The sequence below is a fragment of the Acanthopagrus latus genome, chromosome 8, assembly GCF_904848185.1.
Source record: "Acanthopagrus latus isolate v.2019 chromosome 8, fAcaLat1.1, whole genome shotgun sequence".
Lineage (NCBI taxonomy): Eukaryota > Metazoa > Chordata > Actinopteri > Spariformes > Sparidae > Acanthopagrus > Acanthopagrus latus.
In genome coordinates this window covers 14,841,393-14,857,659 of record NC_051046.1, presented here as the reverse complement: position 1 = coordinate 14,857,659, position 16,267 = coordinate 14,841,393, and the positions used below count along the sequence as shown (strand labels likewise).

General features: G+C 43.5%; 1 protein-coding gene across 4 annotated transcripts; it reads right to left on the bottom strand.

The window, feature by feature from the left end:
* Positions 1-59: 59 nt before the first annotated feature.
* Positions 60-6,695, bottom strand: irak4 (interleukin-1 receptor-associated kinase 4). 4 transcript variants are annotated; one of them, XM_037106508.1, is made up of 11 exons: positions 6,065-6,695; positions 5,829-5,974; positions 4,850-5,020; positions 4,288-4,448; positions 4,142-4,206; positions 3,630-3,744; positions 3,434-3,540; positions 2,149-2,335; positions 1,583-1,645; positions 1,175-1,339; positions 60-361 (listed from the first exon to the last, which is right to left on the bottom strand). In XM_037106508.1, exons 1-11 carry the CDS (start codon positions 6,223-6,225, stop codon positions 308-310), a joined length of 1,395 nt encoding a protein of 464 aa, XP_036962403.1. In that variant the 5' UTR covers positions 6,226-6,695; the 3' UTR covers positions 60-307. The 4 variants fall into 4 exon arrangements, with proteins under 4 accessions (XP_036962403.1, XP_036962404.1, XP_036962401.1 ...); XM_037106509.1 differs by having other exon boundaries at positions 3,434-3,543; positions 6,086-6,693; XM_037106506.1 differs by having other exon boundaries at positions 3,434-3,543; positions 6,065-6,646.
* Positions 6,696-16,267: the final 9,572 nt, after the last annotated feature.

The following is a 16,267-nucleotide window of genomic DNA, read 5'->3' as shown; positions in this document are numbered from 1 at the left end:
AAGCCATCAGACCTGACATAACAGCCCTGATGCCATTACTGCATACTGCAGTGTTTGTGTAACAGTTACAGAAGTAAAAAAAGTGCTACATCATACAAAAATACAGTAAAGATCTAAAAAAAAAAAAAAATTATTTGCAGTAAATTATTACAGATATACAAGATTTTGCATATAATACTTTGTCAGTCACAGTCAAGCAAGATTCATTATTCCTGACAGTTGAGAAGGAAGTACAGGTACATCGTCAGTGTCAGGGCGTGACTGGGGCCGGCTTGGAACTCTTGCATCATCTCAGGGATGCTGTGATTCACTCCTGCGCCAGTGAAATGCTCTTGACCACTCCTTTAAGCTCCAACACGACCTGTAGAGACCAGACATTAATATCTCTAAGTACAAGTACAAGAAGTTTTGTATTTTATCGTCTACACACATGAAACAAGTATATACATAAACTTATCAAGGTCGCAGCAAGTCCCATTATTTATTTAGTTATCTTTCTTCGCTGTGTGATTCACATAAAAACTCTCACAGCCTCATCCGCGGCCAGTGAGTGAGAGAAGCAACATATCTTTGCTACTTCTTTTTTTTTTTTTTTTTCTTCCACAGCCGTTTGGCAGGATGCACAGAGATGAGGTAATATATCTTTTTCCGGCTATGTAAGATTCTTATCTATAATATGTGACAATGGTGAATCAAAAATTAACTCTGTCTTAGTGTTGCAATGTACCAGCAGAATACAGAGCAGCATCTTCTCATTTTGATAAGACTATCTGCAGTATATAGAAATAGCTAATCTTCTCGCTGATGGTCGTGTTTGCTTTTTTTAAAAACCAGGTCAGACTCGCACGTATAACCGACAGAGCTCCATTGTAAAGGCCGTCACACACATTTGCAAATACAACAGTGCTGGACTTCACACACCCACTCTGTTGCTACCTCACTGTACTTCCCTCTGAGCGCAGGTGCAGGTCCCTGAGCAAAATGCTACAGTACCCAGCTCTTTTAAGAAATTACTGAGCATTTTAAGTCTCAAGATTTACGTCTTCAGTTTAATTTTAGAGGCTTAGAGGTTGAGACACTGAGACATTGTTGGTTTTATTAGGTGACGCTACAGAAAGCGGTGCAGATGCCAACACAGTAGCTTGAACTGTACATCTGTCTGTCCTCCCTGTACCTGTTTGATGAATGGCCGTCTGTTTTTCCTCTCGTGGAGACAGCTGCAGGCCAGGGAGTAGACGCTCTCCACCTGGCTCAGCTCCCAGTCTCCCATCTTTTTGTCCAGGAAGTCCTCGAGAGTCAGGTCCTCGTCTTCATCATCTATGTCATACCATACCTCCATCTGGGAGAGTGGGGACAGGGGGGAAACCAAATTCCGTTTTTAAAGTTGGCATTATTGCTTTTCCCATGGTGTGAGACACTTGATTTCAACAGATGAAACTGGGCTCAAATCCTTTCAATTACATGACAATGACCGCTGACTGATAATGTGCCCTCACTAATTAAATGCAAAGTCTCTAATAAGCTGTAATCGTGAACTGCAGCCTGATAGATACGCAGTCAAAGCCTCTTTTGTGCGGCTTACCAGGAGCTGTGGCTCACGGTTTTCATCGGCTGGCGGGAGTCCAGACAATATTTCCAACAACACCTGTAGATGGCAGAGAGATGGGGTTAATCACATGGCTCTGGACGACAGAAAACCTTCATTACCCCCGCCATGTGCCAGGCAGGTTCACAGACACCGCAGTGTTTCCACAGCTGTCCTACTAAGACATATAAGCTGTATATACACTGCACTTTTATGGAAGGTCAGGCAGGTTTATACAGCGCTGATCTCATAAATCACCCAACCAATGTCATACAATAGATAATATGTTTGACATTTATAGCTACTGACACAGACAGCTGCGCCCCTACACTGATTCAGAACCTTTAGTAGGAAATAATGACAGATGATACATGACATGGAGCTCCAATTTCACAAATGGGATGAAATGTACACTGCAATGTTTAGATCTTGCAGTTATGTGTGCGTGATGCTATTTTTACATTACGATTGCAATTTCTCCCATCATGAAATAACATCCCAATTTGTGTGTGTGTGTGTGTGAGCCTGTATCTGGGTGACCCTGTGTCTGCAGGAAAGCCTACCACTCCAAAGCTGAAGACGTCAGATTTTGGTGTGATCTCTCCTCTCAGCGCTTCGGGTGCCATGTACGCACGGGTGCCCACGATCCTCTCTGTCATCATGGTTGTTGACGTCCGCTTGGACGACGCTCTCGTCAGCCCGAAGTCTGAGACCTTTGCCACAAATGTTTCATCCAACAGGATATTCGCACTAACAAGACAAAAAGAAAACAAAGATAGTGAGCACAGAGAGGCTCATCTCCAAGAAATGAGTTTAAGTTAAACACACATGTTCACTTTTTTTGCTAAGAGTTAAACGAGACGGCTGATACTGCTCTTGTGTCTGTCTGTTAAATATGAATCTACAGCCAGGTGATGGTCAGCTTGGCTTAGCTTAACACAAAGACACTGGCACTGCCTGAAACCAACAAATTCCATTTACCGGCTATTTGTTTAATGCAAATACAAAAAAAAAAAAAAAGTCTCAAATGTCAGCCTACTCCTCTCCAAATAACTCACAATTTTAGAAATTACACTTACTTGCCGTGAGTTAAATGAGGGGATGGCACCCACTTTCACGTATCTCTGTTAAACACTAAGTTACAGCCAGGAGACATTAGCTTAGCGCAAAGACTGTAAACAGAGGGAAATAGCTAGCGTGGCTCTACCCAAAGGGAACAAAATCCAAATGCCACCTCCTCTAAAGCTCACTTCTCGAAACATTATATCATATTTGTTTAATTTGTATAAAAATGTTTGTAAAATGTTTCAAACGTCTGACTCACAAGTTTGGAAATTGCACTTATCATGGCCACTCTCATATATAATGTTAAATATAATGCCAATGTTATAGCCAGGAGACGGTCAGCTTAGCTTTGCACAAAAAGTAGAAACAGAGGTTAACAGTGAGCCTGGCTCTATAGAACAAAGTAACACATCATATCTTGTTTGTATAATCTGTCCAAAACCAGACCTGTAAAAACAAAGATGACAAACACTGAGCCTGTCTTCAGTCTTTATGCTAACTAGCCTCTGACAATATCTTCGTATTTAACTAACAGATCTGAGAGGGGCGAATTTACCAATCTGATTTTAACCCGTCTTGAAGGCTTCTCGGATACATTTCCTCGTAGCCTTTTTTGAGATCAGATAGTTATCCGATCTGCCAAATGTGGTCTGAGAGGGGTCTCCATCTATTCATCAGACTGTTGCGAGACATTAACTGAGCCAATTTCCCTGAACGTGAAACCATTCCCTGCAGAAAAAGATCAAGGGGCACCGATAATGAGTAAAGACTTTGCCTTTATACCTTTTAACATCCCTGTGGACATGATGGTTGCTGTGCAGATACTCCAAGCCTCTCGCTGTGCCTTCAGCTATCAGGCATCTCTGTCGCCAGGACAGTGGGGGACTTCCCTGCTAAAAGGAAAAAGAGCGCACACAAATAAATGACTTTAAATGCAGATGTACTAGATAGCAGAGTCTATACTGCAGATGGCACTTACCAAACAAGCTAGTCGGTCCAGCAGAGAACCATTAACCATTAAGGGGTACACCAAACATGGGTGCTGTCCATCACAGGAAAATCCAACCATGTCGACCAAGTTCTCGTGTTTCAACCTGTGGAACAAATCGCCTCATCAAATCACCTGTGTTTGTATATATATGTGCAGTATATATAGATAATATCATGTTAACCTGTTGAGGGCTTAAAGAAATTTTTTCGACATTACACTCATTCATTTTCTTGCTGGCGAGACTGAAACCACTCTCATATGCCTCTGCACGAATGAAGCCAGGATTTGTATTTGCCCGTCTGACAGCAGGCTGTTTGTCCAAAGGCACTTTAAATTATTTTACTCTCTGAAGTTTTATTACTTTGTATAAGACACCTGCTTCAGACACCAGCTTGTCTGCTGTAGCTAATAAAATGTAAAAGTTATGAGGTGGCTGTGAGACGAAAGCCCAAAAGCAACCTCGGTATTAACAAGGGACAGAGAGAGAAGATGAAACGTACACTTTCAGAGTCTGGATCTCTTGGTCGAACTGAACTCGCAGCTCGTCCGGGGAGACGTCATCCATCTAAGGGGAGACAATAACTCAAGTTGCAGTTCACAAGATCTCCGACAGCGCGAGACTGGCTTGTCAATATTTGCCACTTACTGGTGTGAGCTTTTTCACTGCAACAGGTCTGTCGTTCAGGAGACCTTTGTATACGGTGCCGAAGCCTCCCTCTCCGAGCCTGCTGCCGCCGTCTGACACGGGGCGGTCGTCAAAGTTTCCTGTGATCTTCATGAGCTCGTTGTAGAAAAAACTGGGACAACCTAACGACACACATGTGATATTAATGTTTGTGGTGAAGGCCCAGTTGATACCTGCTGGTCAGTTTTTATTTTTTGTTATTTTTCTTTTTTTTAAAGAAGCATCATTCACAATTTCGTTTTCCGTGAAAAATTAAGATCACAAAGTAAAAGCTGTGTCGTTTTGTACTTCTTTAACATACAAAATATGGTGGCTTATCAAATATGATCCAATGTTACAGATGAAACTACCCAAGAATAATATTATCAAAACTGAAGGTGTGGTTTCAGATTGATAATGACAGTTTGTCAATGTTTCATACCTTCTTCTCATGTACAGATCATCATAAAGGACTAAAACAGCTCATAACAACAAATGTGAAATGTGCATTCACTCGATCTGAAGGGGGGAAAAAAGGCACAACCACCTGTGTGACCTAGTTCACTGCTCTCCTGTAGAATCTGTGTCTGCTCAGAGCTGTCTGCTGGCATCTGTGTCTCCGTCTCCTCCAGTAGTCTCGTTGGATGTGCGCTGTACGTTTCGACCGTTGGGGAGGCCTGCTGCGGCTCTGCAGATACGGTCTCTTCCAGTGAGTCTGCACAAAAGAAAAGACATCAAAATATCTCATCTTGTAGACATGGTTCACTGAGCATTGTCCTCCATCCTCAAATATGGTTGTGGTTGCCTTTATGTGAGAGACTGTGAAATATCATCAGATTATCTAGACCACGATCGACATTTTACCTCGTCATCATACACCCTCAGCGCGTGGTTGAGCTCATGAACCCTTTTGGCTTAGCAGCTACAGTGAAGAATTCTGCTTAAAAAAGGTGTAAATAACGTCACATGAAACCAGTTAGGAATCTCTGGGGCTTCCGGAAACTTGGATTATGCTGGAAGAGCTGTAGGGAGCCATATAGTTTTGTGTTTGTTTACATTTTAAAAACAAGCCCCTCCATCTCCTTCAGGTGTTTCGGAGAACACTGTTTTGCTGTGAGGCTCAAGAAATGTTTTGTGGAGTACTAGATTTCACCCGACTTTTCCATCTGCATGAGAGTAGAGAGTAGATAATGAACTAATTTTGGGTGCAGCGTGACCCAAATTATGACATGACAAATGACAAATTATGGTAGTGTGTACCTGTCTGTAGACTGCAGGTGGAAAGTAGCAAAGTTCTCTTTTCTCTGTGTGTGATTCATGTTTGTTGTACATTAACCCTGATAAATACATGTAATAACACTAATTAATGAATGTATGTGCGCTCATTTGACATGTTTAGACAGATACTCAAATGCTGGGGCCAAAATTAAAAAAGAAACAATGGGAAACTGTTGTGGTGAATGTGCTGCAGGTTGTAGTGGCCTCTTATATGGTCTTTGACTACCATGAGGAAATAAACAAACCAGGCAGGAGGACAGACGCAGCAGCCAGCAGCCTGTGACTCTTCAAAATGTCCACCAGTTCACCCACTGTGCTGTTGGTGGTCCCCCAGTCACGAAGCAGCTCCACTGTGGGACTCTTACCCTGAACAACAAGAGCTTCGAACCTCCTATAAAAAAACAAAACAAACACATACTGTTATAAGTAGTGTAGCCTCACAACATCTTGCCATATCACCTGCCACAGTGCCAACACCCACCTCACATGATGCTGAGAGTACCTGGAGTCCCCGTTCGGCTTCCGTATGGACACCATGACGTCCCTCCACCTGTCCTGAGGGTCCAGGAAATCGGACACCTTGCGAAGTAAACTGTAGCTGAGGTTGCGGATGTAAGTAGCGGAAGTTACCGAGTTATTCATTCTCCGAGGAGTACCTGTCCACTAACCTGACTTCGGGGGTCTATCGGGTGTTCACGCCGACATTATGCGCAACTTACACGTGTAGTATCCTTTCACTGACTTCACCCCATGAAGGAAGAAACAGTGACAAACTTTGCTCACTGTTCTGTAAAATGTGTATTTCCGATATTGTGCAACTTCCCCAAACGTAACACAGCTGCTGGACTATCCCACCGACAGTCTCCACCTTCAGTGCGGAAGTAGAAGCAGACGGTAGCTTTTAAAAAGGCACCGCCGGTACTGTGAGCACTGTGTGTGTCAGTGAGCGCACATTACCTGAGGCGCTCTTTTATTTACAAAGCATCTCAGACACGACAAGCAGAGAGAGACAGAAAAACAGTAAGAGACACTGAGAGCCTGAGTGTCTTCATACTCCTACATGCTTGTGGTGTGACAGCGCCCTCTAGTGGACAGTCAAGTGAATCCACTGTTCGAAACCAGATTTGTTTAAGAGAATATCCCCCTTTCTTTTTAATTTCCTTGTCAGCCTACATTAGAAAAAATATTCTATTTATTTTTATTTTTTTACACAGGATGTACTGAAAAGCTGTCCTGCCAGGCTGTAAATCTTTTACTACTTATGTACTGTAGTATTATCAGCAAAATGTACTTGAAGTATCAAAAATGGCCCCTTCAAGTGCATCATACTATCAGTAAGAAGTATCCAATATGTACATTTACAAGGACTGCCAAATCTCAGCTACTTGGATAATGAACAAAAGCCTCTTGGGGGGATAATCAATCTGAAATGTACTTTTTACAAGTCTCAAGTCTCCTATAAAATAAAATGGGGGGGGGGACTGGAGGAGCACAGGGACCTGGGTTTCAAGGGGTACAGTCAAGATGAACAAACAAAAGAAAACCTGCAGGCATCCGGCCACTCTGAAGGCAAGCAACACTTGCACAAATAAAAAGGGCGGCCCGTATGCAGGTAGCTCATAGCTGAGTGGTGACTTTTGTGGTCACTTCAGCTGGGCTGAAGAGTAAACACAATTTCCCTCAAGGGGAATGAAATGGGGCAGCAAGGAAATCTCCACAGAGACCAAAACAGACTGGAGTTTCTAGCTGGCAATCTATCGCGGCAAGGATCTGCAGCAGGTCAGGGACAAAGCTGAGAGTGAGTCCAGCCTGGAGGCCATTCCCCACCTCTCTTAAGCCTTCACAAAAGGGCGTCATCACAACTTGATTGGCTCTTCCACTTTTAATTAGGAGTCAGTCATCCCCACCCTGCAGTCTGACACAATGGGACTGCTACAGATTAATCTGTGATGGATTATAATTATTATTATAAGATGATCATAAAATCATAGTCCTCAGAATAACTCACAACTGTACCTATCAGATAAATGTAAGGTGAAAAGGAGGAAATGTGCAGCACTGATTCTGCCTTTCCTGTGGCTTGTGCCTCTTAAATGTGTTGCTCCTCCATCATCATTCTCTCTCTCTCTGTCTCTGTCTCTGTCTGTCTTCCTGTCGGCTACCTGAGCTGTTTCAATGAGCTGAGCTGGATTAATGAGTGGTATTGCCGGCTGAGCAGACGCAGATAAGAGCTGGACAACGCTGTGTGTTGACTCGCCGTGCGGGGTCAGCAGCTTCAGCTAGAACCAGTCTGCCATGCTGGCAAAGTACGCGAAAAGCACACCACATGGGAGAAACCTCTCAGACTCATCCTCCTCTATCGCACCTTCAGGCTGCGTGAAGCGGTGAACCCCATCAAACGAACCTGTGTCAAACACCGCTGGCAAACCTGCGAACAAATGAAAACATTTGTTTGAAAGTTCTTACCGTTTTTTTTTTGTACGTGTACTTGCGATTCTTGATCTGTTTATGGTGTGTTAGTTGCTATTTACACTGTGTCTGTTGAACTGTGATCAGTTCCATGTGGACTGGAGGGCCAGGCTGTCTGGCTGGCTGGGTGGATGGATGGGTGGGTGGGGTGATGAGTTGTGAGGTGCGTGTGTGTGTGTGTGTGTGAGCTAATGTGTGTGACCATCATCCTTAAAAACTCACAACTGAAATCAAACAATAAAACCGAGCAGACGCATGAAACACCATCACCAACGCTTCCTATAAAAGTCGATTTGTTTATTAAGTCCTAATGGACTGAGGGGCCAACATACATACCGATACAAAAACACCGGCTTAAACTACCCAAAAGTCATCTGGAAACTATGTAGAGGAAACCGACCAACATTTCGAAATGTAATCAAAGACCGCTGATTTTTTTTTTTCTTCTTCTTCTTTTTAATAACATCGGAATCTGTGATTGTTTTCATGGCGAGCGGTGTGAAGTTTGTGGAAACGCTGACCCAGAGCATGTGGCCGTCACTAATGCGAGAGCGCCAGACATCATCCACAGCACACGCGAAAAACAATCCCGTCACGAGTCGGAGTCGCGCTGATGACAAACCGCTTTTTTTTTTTTTTTTTTTAATATGAATTTTTACAGCTGAGCATCATTTCGGTCTCTCCTCGTGCAAACAACGCGCTCGGGATGATCTCAGCCGAGCAGGTCCGCTGTCCCACGCAGGCACGTTTTTTTTTTTTTTTTTTTTTTTAAAGATAGGCTGATGACACAAAGCGTGACACTCTTTGTCATAAAATCACATTTGTGGTGCCTTAGTGAGTCATAAAAAAGCTTTTTTCTCTCTCTCCCTAATGGACTTTTTATATCCGACGATGCGTGCACATGGTCTGACTTACATGAAAAGGAGACTTCACCACGTGTGTGTAAACAAACTGCAATTAACTTATTTTGTATGATGAGCGCCATTAGTAGAATTGTTGTGGCCAAGAGTGCGTGTCCTCCTTTTATTCCTGTTGTTTGATGCAGGCTTCATGAATGTGTGAGCTTAATGTTTTTGGGTTTTTTTTCTGTGTGTGTGTGTGTGTGAGGGTGCATTTGAGAGGGTGGACTGATTTATATAATTGTGGTGGACTGGTTTATATAATTGTGGTCGTGAATGCATTTGTGTGTCACTGCACTTCTGGCTCTGCCTTCTGTGTGCCCAAACCAGAAAGGGGCTGAGCAGTCGGGTGGTAATATTCGTAATGTAAAGATAATTTCCTGGTGCCCTGAGGTGCCTTCAAAGGAGCTTCGTTTTTTTTTTTTCTGACAGGCACCTTTAAGTACAAGCCACCACAGCTTTCAGATTAATTCGGCGTGTGTTTGTGTCATGTGCTGGTGTGGTAGAGCCCTCACACCTGTGCACAGGAGATACTTTGAAGTGTCTAATCGTCCCCCCTGCATGCCTCCCCCAACCTTCAGCGGCAGGCTAGGATCCGAACACCGCACACACAGTTCACACGCAGAGGCAGGGGGGGGAAGGCCAAACTCCAGTCTCTCCTGTGGTGAGCTGGGTGATGGAGTGAACTGATGTGGGAAAGAGAGCCTGAGAGTTATGGGAGAAAAGTGAAGAACGGGAAAGCGAAAAAGAAGAGCGGGCGCACAATAACTACTGAAAGCGAAGGGACGAAGGGAAGGAGGGAGGAAGGTTTCCAGGGAGAGCAGAAAGAGAGGTCCCCCATCGTTTGGGAACAAGGGCAGAGGCGGTCGGCGTGCCAGAGTGGTTTAAATCACCAGGGAGAAACCCCGCAGGTGGAGGAAGTGATCAGAGGAAGTCATACGACGTCCAGGACTCCCTCCGTGTTAAACAAAGACGGATGGGATGAGAGCTGGTGCTCGACACAGTAGGCGAGACAGGGAGGCCGTTCATGCCTCTCATTTATTATCATTACATTTGTGTCACGGAGCCGCTTTGCTGGCAGTCTTTCAAAAACCCACGTCACGACACAGTTTTTAAAGGTTTGACCCAAATCCTCCAAGACTTTTATTAGTACCAAAGAAGATTCTGGTTGCTGCACAAGCTGAGCATGTTTCTCAATCCGAACATAGTGACAAATCTTCTTTTAACAAGACAAGAAACTATGAAATAGACGGCTCACCACCCCAAAATGTGGTGAAGTGCATGCTGTTGCCCCAACCACCTAGGGCTGCTGCTCTTTTTGCTGAGTCCGCCTCTGCTGAGAGGATGAGTTCAGGTTTTGGAAACTGATAAAAAGAATAATAATGATAATAAATCTTCTTTAATGTTGCAGAAGACATTCCTTCTTAATGTTGCTGAGGATCTTTGAAATGCCCCAAAACTCTGGCTGGCAACCCCCCAACTTTCTGGATTTCTGAATAAATTCCAAGTATATATCGCAGATTTTATTTCATTAAATAAGTCTAATGGAGATTTATTTTCGGGGGGAGGCCTGAGCAGGGTACCGAAGAACAGTATAATCAATTTGAATAGAGGAAAAGTGAGCAAGCAAGGTTTAATAAAAAAAAGAATGCTTTGCTCTTTGACTCCACTCTAATGATTATATACAAGCCCAAACTGGAGTAAGGACGCTGCCAGTGTCTTTGCATAAACCAAATTTCTGTTATTGTCTCCACTCTGCATACTCCTTTTTTCAGTCTGAAACACTTGGAGCTCGGGCTCGCCTAAAAATAAGAAGGCAAAGCAAAAACACCCTCTGATGTGTGCCTGTGTGCGTCGCTGTGAGTAATTACCGGCCTCAGACAGGTGCATCCAACTCATTAGGGTGGAAACTGGCAGATTTATGTTCGCGAGTCAACACCGCAGAGGCGATGTGTACAGTCGCCGTGATTAATTAGCAGTCTTGTCGTGTAGTGTAACAGTTCACCCGGCTCATCAGAGGTCTCCCATGTTGGAATTCAAATGAGCCAAATGAATGGGAGGACCCGCTCGGGGAGACAGAGAGGAGCAACGGGGGGTATGGGCACCGCATCGGGGCCCAATAGAGGAGCTTCAATGTATGTCTGCATACCCACTGCCTGTCCATACAAGGCTTTAAGCAGTGTGCCACTGATGGTCATTGAGAGGTTCCCAGCAGGGAGCCTCCTCTCAAACTGGAGCGCTGTTGAGTATAATGTATGTTCTTAAAGGAGAAGCCCCCGGGGAGGGAACAGCATTTTATCAGAGTTTTGTTTAGGAACTTATAGCTGGATTTACAATAAGAGCCCCACTGCCATTCTGTGGCATGGTTTAGTATGTTGATTTTGTTTAAATAGGGTACATGTGGTGATGCAGTTACCCATGTAACACATAGAGGGCAGTAGTGGCTTGCGACGTCCTATAATTAGCCAAAGTGGTCAACACTGACACATGCTTAGACATGCAGAAAACTGGATGAAGTCACATAAAATCAAATCAACCAGAAAGAGAATAAAAAAAAAAGATTTGTAGAGCTAATGTGAAGCAAAGTGACTCTCATAACCCAGAAGTCACTGTGGTGTTTTTAAGTACTAACTTATGAACATTAAGTTTCTAATTGCCTCCTCATTTGTTTTTCTGTGGATTGTAGCACTTCCAGGAGAATATCTGCAGCAGCTGTTGGATTGTCCAGTATTTTCCCTGGGTCTATGAAACACACACACACACACACACACACACACACACACACACACACACACACACTCGCAGCTCATCAGGAGTCTGCTTCTAAGGAATGATCGGGCGGCATCCTGAGTGGCAGCTTGCTGTTGCGTTGCACTCGAGTGGTCACCGACATTGCCTGATTGCAGGAGGTTGCCCTCTCATATTCCCTCAAAAAATCTCTGGCCACAATCCCAAAATTATCTGTCCAGCCGAGCGCACCAGCATGAGAAAAAAAAAAAAAAGAGAGAGAGAGAGAGAGAGAGAGAATGGCCTCCCCTGGCATCTCCGCTGCCTGAAGGCTACTTGTTAGCTGGGTGTTTTCTGGGATGTTTGGCAAAAAGCCACGAGTCATGCAATGCACAGGCATGCACGCAAGCACCTGAATCTAACTGGGCATGACACATGGACACATCTTTTAGGGATATTTGTTACATTTTAATATGAGAAAAAAAGGATACTAAAGCAGAGTTTAGGAGCACATTTGCTCATACCTACTAACTCTCCTTGATGAAGACATAAAACATGCAATCGGAAAACGCTGATAAAAACAAGCGGTTACACTCTGAAGTTTTACAGACCCAAACCCTCCGTTAGTGGGTATGAGGACACATCGATCAATTGATGTGCGTCATGATTATGAGTCAAACGTTGGGTAGCACACTGTGAACAGAGTTGTCATGAGGCATCTGGCAAAAATGGAGGGCAGTTTAACCGGAACGGTAATTTCAGCTCTTTTTTCTTTTACTTTTTCTTACCCTCCCCTTTAGTGGCCACAAAAAATGTGAAGGGCCCTTTTTGGAGCCATTGTGGGCAACTGTTGAAACATGGCAGTGCAACAAGGCGGACTCCTACAGAGGATGACCTGCTTCTTCTGGATATATAAAAGGATAATTGTAAGGTAATGAAAACACAACGATTCTTAGTTTCACCGTTATACTCCAATGAAACAAAACCATGAAAATTGTATTCCCTTTCTGCCGATAGATCGCCCTGAATCCCAGTAAATACTGTGTAATGAACCTTTAAATCTTAAAGGAGTCATTTGTACTTTGCTTGCTGCCCTTGGCTGTAGCTAGCCACTGTTAGCAACTTAGCTCATGGCTCAGTTGGATTTGGCAGGGAACAACCAGGGAAGCAGTGAGGAACTGATGAAGCGCGCACACAATGATTTCGTACACACAATTAAAGTGTGAATTGTCTTTTTATATGTAGGAATATCATATTCCATTTATAGAAATTACTTCAGCAATCATCAAATGTTTTGATTTTTGAATGTTTGCAGTGTCCATCCTAAATTAATTTTCCTCTTTCTGCTACAAATCTTGTATCTGTTTTATAATGAGAGCTGCCACTTTGTATTGTATGTACACAATGCCTCACTTCCCTGTGGTCAGCGCTCCAAACTGCACGCTGGTTCTCGTTGAGCCTATAACCTCCATTGTTTTGATCCCGATTTCTATGGGGGATCCTTTTGTGTGGGCTCTCCAAGATATAACTGGGGCGTAATTCATTGGAATGGGGGGGTCTGCTGAGGGTCAATAGTGACCCTGAATGCTGAAAAGGCCTTCTGATCTTCCTGAAGCAAATCATTAATGGTAGGTAGCCCCTGCCACTGATGCTTTGCTCCACTGAGGGCGGAGGTGAAAGGAGCCAGCGCGGCCCTTTGACATCCCGGCGGGGACCCTGTAATCCAACGCTCGTCAGTGCTAATCCAGAGCTTCACAGCCACAAAGAGACCAGCGGCACATGTGTTGCGATTGCAAACATTCCCCCTGATATTAACACCAAAGGAGGAACCTCAATACACAGATGAGTGGAAGAAAACAAACAGGCTTGTTAGTTGATTTAACTTGTGATTCTGGGGGGAATAATGACAGGTTTCCTTCTTGACAAAGGCAGACTCTGATTGGCTGCCCAGGGCCAGTGAGGAGTCAGGGGTCAAGTCACTGACATCTGAGTTGTTCTCTCCTTTTTTCATGCTTACTTGTGCCACGCAAGTTTTCCATAAGGAATGCCAAAAACCCTGGAGAGGATTTTTTTTTTTTCTTTTTTCTTTTCTGAGACATTTAAAGATGTGAAGAAGGATTCAACCCCAGGTGGGCCGGGACACTAATCTGCCGGAGCCTCTGCACACAAAAGCAGATTTTTTTTTCAAATGATACAAATTCCTAATTTGTTGAAGGTTTTCTGATCTCTCTTTTCATGGTTTCCCCCTGCGCATTGTCATTCTGTAATGCTCTTGAAAACACCAGTCTTTGGCTAGATAAATAACCCGAGGCGGATTGGAGGGGTTGTTCCGATCTCCCACAATGAGCTGCTCCCCTCGAACTTCAAAGCGGGTCTAGACGTCAACTTTGAGGCCTTGAGAATATTCTCAGCTCGCAGATGACAAAAGACCGCCACAGGTGGTTTATTCTTCAAACTATAAAACAATGCTGCGCCTTATTTGTTCCTCTTTTTTTTTTTTTTCTTGAAAACCTGCTGCGACGCGTTGACGGATGAAGGTAAAGGGCCGCGCCGACGAAAGAGTGAAGAAGAGACATGAAAGGGTTGATACGCTGACATTCACCGTAACTTTTTCTGGGTGAGGTTTGTGCTCTTTTTATGGCTGAAATAACACGAGTACAGGTAGGACATTTTAATGAGTCAGGTGAAAGTCATCCAGTAATATCAGCTTAATGAGTCCCGTCCTGTGTCCTCCCTTACAGCTACGCTCTCTGTTATAACTTGCTTAATCCACCGAAATACATAACAGGTACACAAAAAGAAAAAAAATATTAGTATCCAGGTCACGGTTCCAGAGAAACCCGGGATTGTGTTCTCTTTGTGGTCACAGCATTAATCTCATAATCGCCCCTCAGAGGTACACACATTGAGTTTCCATTAATTATCAGAAAGTGTTTATCATGTGATTCATCCCTCCCGGTCTCCAAGGCCGTTTTGTCTTGTGCATTGATTACACTTGAGGTTAACGCCCGGCAAGCCCTTTTCAGCACACACTCTAAATGCTGAATCATCCTAATCCCCGGGATTTATCCTTTATCCGCAGTGAAAACGGTCGGTGGCAGTGTTTAGTGGACTATAAATAAGAACAGCTCAGAAAATGGTGGCTGTGGATGATATGGAGGATTGAGCACCGCAGACTTAATCTATGGATTAAACCGCACAACAATGGTGGACAGGATGGTTACAGTATGTGTGTGAGAGGTACGGCAATAAATGGCTCTTGTGTTGACGCTGCCCCCCATCATGAGCAGAGGATTTCCTGATTTAAAAAAAAAAAAAAAAAAAAAAATCAAAATAGCACAAGCAGTAAAACATCTAGCTACGTCTATATTCCTTATTCCAGATATTTATATACAGGCAAAGGTACTTTACAACCTGGTTGTTAGTTGTGACCTTAAAGGTGCACTTCTGAGGGAAATTTCTTTTTATCAGACATGAATCATTACTGATTTTTTTATTTTTTTTTGTGGCTAAACAAACTTATTAAACAAACTCTCTTCAGTTTCTTGACTGAACAAACAAACTCACTGTGAAGGACAATACACTTTCAAACTGTTTTTCTTGACTTTACTGTCTTTGATAAAACAAGTTGTACGTGTGACACAATTCAGGGGCTGAATCCTTAGGAAAACACACAGACCACAAAGTTGCGTTCTTTAAATGTCATGAAGGGCTTGCTGAGCCTTTTCCTCCATCCCAAATGAAATGTCGAGCCTCTTCTTCCCCATTTCCACCAGATTTGCTCGGGTCCCTTAAGCAGTTCTGCACAGGATTAGTTGAACCTTGGTGCTATCAAGCAAACCAGTTCACGTCTCCACCAGTTCTGAGCAGAATCATTGTAATCATCAGTGAAGTGAAGAGTGAAAACCAACAGTAGTAGATAGATGTCAGATCGCATGATTATCTGCTATCTGTTATTATGAATATTAATATACTGTACCTATTATATGTCAAGGAAGACATAAATGACCAGCTTCTCCGTCCTCTCTTTCCAACCTGTGGAGTGGGACACGTCCGCTCCTGTCGCCACCGTTTGCACTCCGACCTCAACTGTTTGTGTTGTTTGGCAGACAAGGGGTGTCTGGTGATCATAAGTAATCCTCCAGTCTTCATCCAGCCCATCTTCATCAGAAAAATTACCATGTGGGCCGAAGGTGAAAGCAGCTTACTATGACCTCTAGTGGCACTAGTGGTTATCACGGCAGCAAAGGGGGGAAGTCAGGTTTAGGTAAGAAGGGGGTCGGGAGAGATGTTCGTCTTGAGCACAGGACTTTTACCCGGACTGCTCGTTGTTTTCAGTATATAATCAGAATTCAACTTACTAATGTAGTAAAGTGATGTCACGCTTGGAATGTAAAGTATGTACGTAACTGTCATTTTTGGAACAACGATAAACGATGCAGCAGCCAAACCATTCCAATGATAAACAAATGATATATGTTGTTTTAGGAGTCACTGGTTTATCAAACTATTCTTTTTTTTTTTTTTTTTACATAAAAGTATGAGCTGTCATCATCACACGTAGCCGCATCATAAATTCAAGTGCCATT